The sequence below is a fragment of the Bacillus rossius genome, chromosome 17 (assembly GCF_032445375.1).
Source record: "Bacillus rossius redtenbacheri isolate Brsri chromosome 17, Brsri_v3, whole genome shotgun sequence".
NCBI classification, from domain to species: Eukaryota; Metazoa; Arthropoda; class Insecta; order Phasmatodea; family Bacillidae; genus Bacillus; species Bacillus rossius.
The window spans coordinates 18,957,724-18,969,794 of record NC_086344.1 but is presented as its reverse complement, the minus strand read 5'-3'; the positions used below and the strand labels follow the sequence as shown (position 1 = coordinate 18,969,794).

Sequence of the window (12,071 nt, the reverse complement as noted above, 5' to 3'; positions counted from 1 at the left end):
TTCAGTATTGCATCAAAATTACATGGAACGTTTTTTTTGTTATCTTAGAGCAATCAAGTTCTTCTACTTGGAGACAATCTTGTGACTTTACGCGACTAAGAGATTTATAAGCCTGTCTGCAGCAAAGAGACGTGATACCCAATAAACAACTGCATAATCTACAGTGCAGCCTTGCATTTTATACATGGTAGATACCCAATTCAGTATTAATGGCAACATTCACCTTTCAGCAGTACCATAGCTGTATTTTGCTGGAAACTGAATAGCTATTGGTTTAATCGCCAAAATCAACACGGACTGATGGAATGTCTGCATCATTCACTTAATCACACCGGAAGAGTGGCCAGATAATTTCAGATATAGCACCCATTTTGCCATTAACGAACCCCAGGCACCATAACCCAACCTCGGAAACACATTAATAGAATGGAATATGTTTTTGAAATTTTCAAAATTTAGGGGAATTACACCCCCCCCCCCCCTTACCCGGGCACATTTTCCACCATAACCCGACCTGTTGGATCGGAAATACTCCAAAACCAAAAAAGCATTCAGTTTAAACATTTTTGAAATTTTGGGTCCAAAGGATAACAGTTGACCCCAGAATAAATTCCCACCATACCCCGACCTCATGGACATACAAAAAACCTGGTTATTATCCATAGCTCCAAATTGGCGCTTTTTTTCTCCCTCTGGAACCCCACCCTTCCAACTCTCTCTTAACACTGACTTATGTTATCAAAACAAAATATTGTATTGGCAGACATTTATGTGTATGCAAAATTTCAACACATTCGGACGTCGAAAAGTGGGTAAAAATTGAATGGTAAGATTATAAAACATAGTCCATTCATACATACATATATACAGGTGAAGCTAATAAAAGCATGGTATAATTTTCTTCTTTCTCTCTTTCTCATCACACCGTTTTACCTCTTACGATATACTTACGAGTCGAGGTTTGAATTGCCAAAGAAATTTCACTTCTATCACGTGTACCTTTGAATATATATACTGTATAGAAGTCACGAGTGGATAGGATTTACTTAGGTTGTTATTTGCAATTAGAGCGCAGCACTGTCACCCACTGTCACCCGCTGTCATTCCCCACACCCCCCACCCATCATTCACTGCAGCTCAAGGTCGTTCAACGGGAGTTTGTGCGTCACAAAACTGTAGGGATGAGAGGGTGAGTAGAGGGTGGGTGGAGGACAACGCATGTTTGAGGGAGGGTGGGGAAGGGGTGTTTGATGAGTTCGACACTTGTCCGCTAGGGACCACCACAAGTCAATGCCCTAGAGATGGTGGCGATTGCGGCGGGGAATTAACCAACTACCTCAAACCGTATTAGAAATTTTAACCTGGGCTGGCGACTTCTATACAGTATATATATTCAAAGCGTGTACTGAGTTACACGTACTTTTTTTTTTACGTTACCATTATATTACAATACTGGTAAATATAACTTTGAAATTTAAAAGTAGGTATAGAACTGTGAAGTATGCCTAAATATTATTTATAGTACATTTTATTCTCTGTACTACCTAATGGGTGGCTCATTATTTTGTTAAGTTTGATGAAAACACGGTTTATTAAAAATTTTTATTAAAATTTTTACAAAATAATTTTGACTGGAATCATCCTACCATGTCATGCTCTGAAACACTGCATGTCACAAACAAAACCATCATAGTGGTACCAACAGCGGGAAGATGGATAAATAAAAATTTCCCCTTCACCATTTTTATTATATCTTAATTCATGCATTAAAAAAAAAGTTGGGTTAACAAATACTCTATTTTACTTTGTTATATTCAAAAACCAATTACAATGGTTATTATTACTGATTACAAAAATATTTCCCCTGATATAAAAACAATGAAATAAAATTTAAAATGATCAACATCAACTATTAAACATTAATAAATGCACAATAATACTATATTCTTGACCAAGCAGTTATTAAATAGTACAAAAATATTTTCTATATTACCCCTTAAACCAACACATATGTGGTCAATAGGAAACCAATTATATCGAACAGACATTACTTAAAAAATCTAGCACCCTAGTTTTACTCTTAATTAATCATTGTCCTTCATAGACCTCATTCTAATACAACAGTATATAAAAATAACCTTCTAAAAATAAAACTGATACTAGCCAAATTAATTTATTTCTACAATTAACTGAATTCATGTAAATACTACATTCTTAATTCTCTCAAAATTAAAGTGCTATATAACTAAAAAAAAATTATAATAGAATATTCAGGCAATTATAATAGGTAGCTCATCATTATGTAACTTTAATAAAATTTATTAAAAGCTAAGATACAGTATTTTTTTTTAAATTGTAAACCAATATATAAGTAAGAATTTCAGAAATTCACATTATTTCCTGATATTTTACTAGAAGGTCAAACTGTTTTAAAAAGCCAGCTTTTTTGACAGTTTTGACACACTTTATTCATAAAATAGTTCACAATTCTTTGCTCTGTCTGTAGAAGTAATTATGTATTACCAAAGAAAGTACATCAATCTTACCCCCCTAACACTTCTTGAAACATTTAACTTTAGGTAGTTCTCTGAATATGAACACAATGATCAAGTGATTCATAATAATGATGTATCGGAAAACAGAGGCAAAGTTATAAAAATTGTAGCTATGTTTGCGTGGGTTCTATTTTTACAACTTCTACACACAAATATGTAGTAGGTTGTAGAGGTACAAAAGTCTAGGTGTAAAATGTACAAAAGGTGTTAATATCACTCCAATGTATGAATGCTATACAAATTAAGTAGTTAAAATGTATAAAATAACTCCTGCAGGATAGCAGGGAGGAGGTGGAATGGAAGAAAAATTATACTTGAATGAAAACCCCCAGTAAAAATTGAGTTTTTCGCTAGTGCACACAACTTGCTAAGCAATAGCGAAGGGAAAAAAAACTATTTGGTCAACAAATATCTGAATCATATTTTTTGTTAACTTTCAATTAAAAGACTACAAGCTGAATAAACTGCTAAGAAGCTAATTTTCCCATCACTATCTCTGCTAGGCTGTATCACATTTAATCGGCAAGATTTAAGTTGTGTATAGTTGGAATATAATTAGTAAGGCCACTACTACAGTCCTGTACGTTAGAGTGGGTGGGGAAAAAAATTAAAGTTTGTTTTCTACCACCAATAGTGTGGAAACATTGCCTCCTATAATAAGAAAACTAAATTAGATAGAAAATACTATTTTTATGCTACATAAAACACTAGTTAAGGTGATTAGCAGAATGAAATTTACAAACATTTGGAAAATTTCCTCTTTACGAACAGTTTGCACGACTGGAAAATGTTAAAAAATATTAATTATTTTTCATTGATTTCACTTAACTGAACCATTGAAATAAGCAAATTGAGCTCAAGCATGTCAATCGTAGAATTTTATGTAACATTGAAAAATTAAAAAAAAAAAAAGTTCACTTCTGTAAACAGTTTACGACGTGCGACCGGAAGATATCACATGATTATTATTTTATTTTTACACTGTTTTTATTACAGTAATAGGAGGCAACTATCTGCATTATAAAGGTTTGAAAAAAAAAAAATCTTAATTATTTTTCGACACAACCTAACGTAATCGCACGATGAACCCACTATGTATATGCTTCTACCCACGCGTGCTGTAATACTGGAGGCTCACATGTTGGACTTGAGGAAGGGTTTGAGGTACTGGTGGAAGGACTGGTTGACGGGGTCCTTGTTCAGCGGGCTCTTGGCGGCCTCCTCGAACAGGCGCTCGTACACGCGGCCGTCGTACACGCCCAGCGCGGACGACAGCACCTCATCGCAGATGTCGAAGCCGTCGACGACGCCGACCGCGTCGGGCCGCACGGCCGCCAGCAGCTGCTCCAGCCAGCGCTGCGCGTGGTCGATGTCCTGCGCCGTCACGGCCGAGAACTGCAAGGGACCACGCACGCACATCTATACAACGTAGAATATCACAACATTCTTAATACATATTTGAAATGTATTTCTTTTATCATGACGATATTATATTTTGAAATCCATTAGTGAAATAATAAATAAAGTGGTAAATGGAATTTTAAAATCCTCATCAAAACATACGAGTGCGTGACATACGAGTAACTTAATAGACTGTATTTCGCCCTATCATCATATGAACACCTGTTTCAACTATGAACTGAACCATCTTCTCGACGTAACGACTTACCGTGGCGGGGCGATAACAAAGACTAATTGTTGGTTGCCAGCACAGATGATAGTGGTGCTCCTCCCGTAGCTAGTAGTGCGTTAAATTCGAATTTTAATATATAGTGTCTCATAGAGCTGGGCGAACCTCAGTTTTCTGGTTTCGAACCAAACCGAATCGAACCATAGCAAAAAAATTTAGAACCGAACCGAACCGAACCGAACCTCATACAGAAATAATTGTTTTGAATTAAAATGATGACCGATGACCAGCATTTTGGTCTTTAACTGAATGGTGAGAAAGAAAGGTTCTCCAGCCATATGTAAAATTAAAAATTATATAGCTTAACTTTATTAAAACATTCCAAACATTTTATAAGTAAAGTTTATGCAATAAATAATGAAGGAAAGAAAACAGTTAAGAGAAAATCATTTTGCATTTAATTTACCTCTCTATCTCTATATCTATCTCTATATATATCTCTCTATCTCTATATATCTATCTCTATCTCTATATATCTCTATATCTCGCTCTATCTCTCTATCGCTCTCTATATCTCTATCTCTCTCTCTCTGTATCTCTCTATATATATATCTCTCTCTCTCTCTCTCTCTCTATATATATATATATATATATATATATATATATATATATATATATATATATATAAAGAGAGAGAGAGACAGACAGACACACACACACCAACTTTTAATTCATGACGAAGTTCCATCTAAATTTCAAAAAGACTATCTTCCTTTCTCAGTGTACACTAACCTTCATTTAAAAAAATATAATATTAATATTATTAAGATGACGAACATTCAGCATAAGGCCACCACACAACATATTTTGGTGGTAGACATAGCCTAACATTTTTAATAAGTAAAACTTTTTAATAGGACTTTAAAAAAAAGTCGAATGTGAATTAAGTTACCTAGCTACATTACAAAACCTGCTGATGGCAGTTGCTGTTTTCTTGGAAGAATGCTGCTCGTCAGAAGAAACTTTAGGACATTTTTTGGGGTGGTTCTGGGTCATCTGGGTCGTCATTATCTTTTCTCCATTTGGAAAACTTAAACGACGTAAGCCTGCTCATCGCAAATCACCTCAAGAACAATAATATTGTAAACATAGAGTAAATAAAGTACTAGTATTGTAAACGTAACGTAAGAAGTGTGGTTATAGAAATTTGCATCGGAAAAAAGAAAACACGAGAAATAATGATGGCTGCCGCGACTACTCTAGTCAACTTAGTACCGTACTGTAAAATTTACTGGACCAGTACTTTTAATACACAAGATTAAATTAATATTTTCAGTACCTGACTGTTATAACCACAAAGGCCAAAGAAAATAAATACATCCCAGTAATTTAAAATACGTCATTTACGTAATCATTTCCTAACGCATGTGTCTTGCGTTAACTTGATCACGTCAGTTTTGCCCAAATACGAGAGTTCTCGTACATGCGCTTTAGTTTAACGTATGGGGTACGCAATCTTTGGTGATTTTACAACACTTATCGTACATGCACTATAGTTAAAGGTATAATATACAAGACCTTTGGCATTTGTACGATAGTAGGTAGTTTATATTATGTAGTGATGGGAGCAGTGACAAATTTTGTTCCTGTGACACGCCGTGACCAGTGACATGAAAGTCACAGGGTCAAGTCACCGTGACATTGTCACTGTTAGTGACCTTGTTGCTAAAATGTAAAACCGTTGTTTTTTTATTAATAAATATAGTGTTACATAATCTCCTAATAATTGTATATTTTTATATATGTGACATACAACATGTAATCATTGATAAACCAAATTAGTTCATAGTTAATTGGAATTATTAACTATGCATTTTTACAAATGAAATAAATATCTTCTATATTATTTATAAATATTTTTAAATAAAATATTTTTATTAAAATATAACATTAATCATCACATTTTTTAATAATACTAAAAACACGAAAACTGGGCAATATCCTACTTCACCGAATTAACAGTGTTTGTTTGGCTTTTTTTTTTTTTTTCAGTCACCATTAATTTCCCGGCGCCGTTACTTTAAGGACCTGCGACTCGCACCGCAGTGACACGCCCGCAGCGACACGCGCCAGTGACACGCTCTGCAGCGACACGTGACCCGTGACACGCATCGCAGCGACAAGCGTGAAGAGACGTGACATTGGCCCTGTTACTTATAGCTAAAGTCACCACCGTGACACGTGACATTGCAGTCGCCGTGACAAAGTCACCGTGACAGTAAATATTCCCCATCCCTAATATTACGTAGTACGAGAAATGCATACAAAAATATTTACAGTAAACAATAAACAAAGTGCACCTATATGAAAGAAAACTATGCAAGTTATGCAACGATTAAAAATATTTTTTTTTTATTTTGTCTGCACTTGAAACTGCTGATGCGACGATTATGCTATAAAAGTCGGAATATTACAAGTAATGGAATTTTGTTGTGCTGTTTTGTGGATGGTCTCAAATGGGGGTTAGAAAATTAGAAAAACATTATTTTTTTTAAACGAACGTTCGGTTTTTGGAATACATATATTTTAAGAGGTTTCGAACTTCGCCCAGCACTAGTGTCTCAAAAAAACACCTGTACCATAAATAAAGCTAAAGTTTCATCAGGTACCAATATCACCACAATGACTCCAGAACTCGACTATCCAGACTGTCATCCCATGCATAGACAAGAACACAATATATTACCCTGAAGATTACCACTGCAATAATGTTAACAAAAAAAAAGTAAAATCTTTGCAAAACATGACACTATAACTTCCCACCCAAGATCTGTAGGAAGCTCTTAAGTGTAGAAGCTGTTTAGTCTGGCATGTTTAGGAACACGATCTTTAGGATTATCGAACATCACTATGGTTTTAACTGGAATACAAAAAAGAAATTAATATATAGTACAATTATATTTCAAACAAGTTGTAATAACAGGGTGTGCAAGCAAATCTGTAATAAAACTTTGACCCTTCCATGATTTTCAATAACCAAAATTACAAATATCCTTGACTAATGCCTTAAAAAAATAGTTTACCTAATTTGTAAATTTCTGAAAGTATAATAATTCAGCCTCCACCATTCCAACATTCCTATAACCTGGCCTCGTTAAACAGAACCCTGCATGCCATTTTATAGTGTGTGTGACTATGCACTGTAAGTACAGACATTTTATGTATGTATATTTAATTTTTAAAAAATTAAAGTTTTCTTTTTTATAACTCTCATACTGTTATTTGTTACTCTTTTTCAAATTATGAAATTAGTATATTTTTCTGAAACTAAAATACATTACTAATTTATTTTATTTGTTCTGAATAGTTAGACATGCTTCCTATAAAAAATCATTGTTTTGCAAATGCGCATGTATCAGAAAAATAACACTGTTTTGGAGATATAGGTATCATGGAACATTTAAGTGCCATATTTGTTCAGCATATCTTATTTATAAAACAGATTTCATAAAAAAATAAAACTAATCACACCAAAATCTGTTTTAAAACAAAATTTGCCGAAAAATATAACCATAAAATCTTGTCTCTAGCTATGTCAAATATTCATAATCAACAGAAGAATAGTTATTTCAAAGTGTTAGTTTTCGAAGTCAAATTGAACACGAATAATAAACTATATTTGTATTCAAAAATTCGCACAAGCCTACCAGTAGTATTTGCTACAAGTATGAACAGAAGAGACCTGACATCAAACGCCTGACTAATATGCAATGCCAGTGCTTTATTTTTTTGTTGCCTGAACTGGAAAGGCGGCATTACAGATTCAAAGAGCTGCTAGAGGCTTGAATGAGCACAGACTCATTCCAATGTTCTTTGGGAAAATATTCCATGGGCTGATGAACGTGCCCACAAGCTAATCAAAGTAATAAAAAGACAATCAGCAGAAAATAAATTAGAGACAATTTCTTACCAACACTTTCTTATGGATTTTATGTCAACCTCTTGGCAAAATAATTTTTTTTTTGGCCCACTATATATATATATATATAAGGTAAGTGTACCAGAAGTCGTCATCGCACCAGTAGTCGTCACTTATAAATAAAAAAATTAATATTAAGTGCAAGTATGCAAAGTCTCGCGATTCGAACGTATTAAAATTCAGATTGATAGTCACTTATTTTTGTCGACATAAAGATTTTCGGAACGCACCCGATTACATAAGGGGAATTCCCGCATCTAAGAGGCTGTGCACCATACTCCGAGAAGTGGTATATACTGCTGTTGGTTTGTGCTAAGAAGGTAAGTAATTAGTTTTTTCAATTATTGCATTCGTATTTCTTTCAGGGTAATGTTTGCATTTTTATGTTTCTAAGAGGTGTTTAGCAAAATATCTGGCATATTAAGTCTAGCGATATTATGCAAAGTTACAAAAAAAATGTGGGTGACGAGCACTGGATCACTTAATACCATAAATCACCAGTTTTCGTCATGCCTGACGAACACTGGTACATGTCAGTTATTTTTAAAATCGAATATCTGCATTCGTTAAAATGTATATTACATCATGATAAGTTAACTGTGTTTGTAAAACATCCAATCAGTGATCAGGACCAGTAGTCGTCACAGGTGACGAACACTGGTACAGAATCATGACGAATACTAGAACATTAGCTTAAAAAATAATTAACATACTAAAATTAGAACTATTTGAAAACTTACCCTCATTAGTGTATTTTGCTTCCTCCCCGATAATATATAATTTTGGTTACATATAAGTATTGGATTATTTTCATTAAAATAAACATTTCTCGATATGATTTGAAAATAGTTTGTAAGTATTTCATTCGGTATTAGTTTGATGTCAAATCATAAATTAACACAATAAAACTCATTTGCAGTGCCATGCTGAGAGGAAGCATACTGAAATATGAGCCCCACCAGATGGAAGAGGCTTTGCAGGCTGTGAAGGACGGGATGTCCATAAAACAGGCAGCGGAAAGACATGGTGTTCCGAGGAACACACTTTCGGATAAAGTAAAGGGCAAGACACCTATAGGACGAAAAATGGGACCCGAATCTTGGCTTAAGAAAGAGGAAGAGAGCATGCTAGTGCAGTGGGCTCTTTCTCTCTGTAAAGCAGGATTCCCGATTACCATAGACGACTTGCAGAATAGTGTGCAGCAGTTAACTAAGGAGTTAAGGAGGCCTTTTCCTTTTAAAGATGGGCGGCCAGGTAGGACATGGTGCACATCTTTCCTTAAAAGGAATCCAGGTTTAACCTTGAGAACTGCACAAAATCTGACTTCCAGTCGGGCAGCTGTCTCGCAGGAACAGATATCAGCATGGTTTAGGGAAGTATACAAGTACTTGGAGGAGAACAAGCTGGAAGATGTTCTGTCTGACCCAAGAAGAATTTTCAACGGAGACGAGTCTGCTTTTTTCCTGAACCCTAAGGGTAACAAAGTTCTGGCCAAAAAAGGAGACAAAAACATTTTTCAGCAAGTCAACTCTGACGAAAAGGAATGTATCACTGTATTACTGACTGGGAATGCAGCTGGTGAACTTTGCCCACCACTGCTGTGCCTCAAGTATGAAAGGCTTCCACAGGATATTGTAGCAGGAATACCTTCCGAGTGGGGAATTGGCAAGTCACCAAATGGTTGGATGACTGGTGAAGTATTTTATGAATTTCTGACTAACATATTTCACCCATGGTTGGTGAAGAAGGAGATAACTTTACCAGCAATTATTTTCATTGATGGCCATTCATCACATCTGACTCTGAACAGCAGCACATTCTGCAAAGATCATGGGATAGTTTTAGTGGCGTTATTGCCTAATTCCACCCACATACTGCAGCCCATGGATGTCGGAGTCTTCAAGCCACTCAAAAGTGCATGGAAAAATGTAGTTCATGAGTGGCGACTGCAGCGTGTGGCTCACAAGGAAGACCCCACACTAAAGAAGAAAGATTTCGCCAAACTGCTGGATACTGTGATCGCGAAAGTTGTCACCCCAGAAATACTGCAGCACTCGTTCAGGAAAAGTGGAATTTTCCCATGGGATCCTTCTGCAGTGGATGAGGACAAGTTCGTTTCTAGGCCCTCCAGTGTCCCATGCACACCAGCATCAACACTTTCCTCACCTACACCCAAGACTCCAGAAAGTAATATTGGTAGTTCTCGGGTTGTTGAGCACTTGGAAAAGTTTCTGGGACATAACAAATTGAAGCTTTTCAATGAATCGGGAGATGTGTGGCAGGGAGATGTTAGAGACACGTCCATATTTGAATATTGGAGACATGTTAGAAATTACGACAAGGTCGAAACCAGCTCTTCTGCCCAACATGAGGAACCACACCCCCAAATTGAAGAACCAACAGTACCTGAAAAACCATCAAACCCTCCAACTGCTGTTGAAGAAGAACTACCAATCATTGAAGACACCATTTCCTCAATTAATCCTGAGCCTACTCCATCAACATCCAAAGATCTTACTGCTGTGCCCACAGACAAATCCATTCCCTCACCCTTCAAGCGAGCATTGTTTTGGCCTTCTCAGAAAACCAAGTTAAAGAAACGTGCACCAAGAGAGAAAATTCCTTCTGTTGCTAGTTCGAGTGCTTGGCAAGATTACTTTTCTAAGAAAGAGAAGGCCAAAATTGACTTGCAAAAGCAAAAGGAAGAACGGGCAGCTGAAAGATTGCGAAAGAGGTTGGAGAAAGAAAAACAGACTGCCAAGAAGAGGAAAGTGGATGACAATTCTACATCATCATCATCGGAGGAAGAAATCATTCCTATGGAATCTTCTGATGAATGGAGTGGGGAACATGAAGAAGAAGAATGTGTAGAGTTAGAAGAGGTGACTGATGAAAATTTGCGGCCTGGATCTTTTGTTCTTGTGACATTTATGGGTGGGAAAAGGGGCACAACAAAATACAGATTTGTTTGCATCATCCAAGAAACTGAAGGGGAAGAAGTAAGAGTTATGGGCATGCGAGCTCAAGACGAGAGTAAGAAGGTATTTGTGACAAAAGAAAATGATGTTTCTTATGTAAGTAGGTCACAGATTAATGGCATTCTTCCATCTCCAAGCATGAATCAACAAGGTGCCAGGGTCAACTACATTTTTAGTGCATCTGTTGATGTTAATGAAAATTAAGTTTAGAGAACTTGTGGAAGATTGCACGAACTAATACAATTATTGAACAATAATTAATTAGATAATTTTTAAGAAATATAACTTTAGGTTTAATTATTTTCAATGTTTTATTGCATTTTCATTAGGCAAATGTTCACACTGTTGTGAAATTTAATCACGAAACAAAAATGATCACTTTAAAGAATGTTTTTTGACTGAATATTTTAAATACTTGTACATTTTTTGTTTTACATGTGTTATGTAAAAATGTACTTAATAACTTCTTATCACGTTTGTATTTTCCAATGTTTATATGTAAGTGTTGGCACAATGTATCTTGTTTCCAGCTTTATTTATTGCGACCAATTGCGACTGCCGAAAGCAATGTATAGGTCGGTAAGTTGAGTATAAGTAATATAATTTTTATGTTTGTGTATTTACATTACAATGTTATGTTAGCAGTTCCATTTAATAGTTTGCATTATCATTTAAAATAAAGTGTTAAACCCAAAATGGTACTATATAATAATTGCAAATTCTTGTTTACAATCTATAGGCATCGAAATTACGCATGACGACTACTGGCACAAAGATGTGACGAGTACTGGTAAATACGAAAATTGGCATGACGACTACTGGCTCAAAATAACACTTTTTTTAAAATTGTAAATATACTAAAATAATTTGTCTTTATACAAAAGTGAGTTATATTATTGTAGAGGAATGTTTGAGGTTCAACTCAAACA

The 12,071-nt window shown here is 35.4% G+C and overlaps 1 protein-coding gene across 1 annotated transcript in view; it reads right to left on the bottom strand.

Moving 5' to 3' along the window:
- Positions 1 to 1,588: 1,588 nt before the first annotated feature.
- The window catches only part of LOC134540864 (probable peroxisomal acyl-coenzyme A oxidase 1), a 68,513-nt gene continuing 58,030 nt past the window's right edge, over positions 1,589 to 12,071 (bottom strand). Inside the window, exon 13 of the mRNA XM_063383877.1 lies at positions 1,589 to 3,950. Within this exon, the coding sequence (XP_063239947.1) occupies positions 3,690 to 3,950 (261 nt within the window). The 3' untranslated portion in view covers positions 1,589 to 3,689. The remainder of the gene's footprint in view (positions 3,951 to 12,071) is intronic.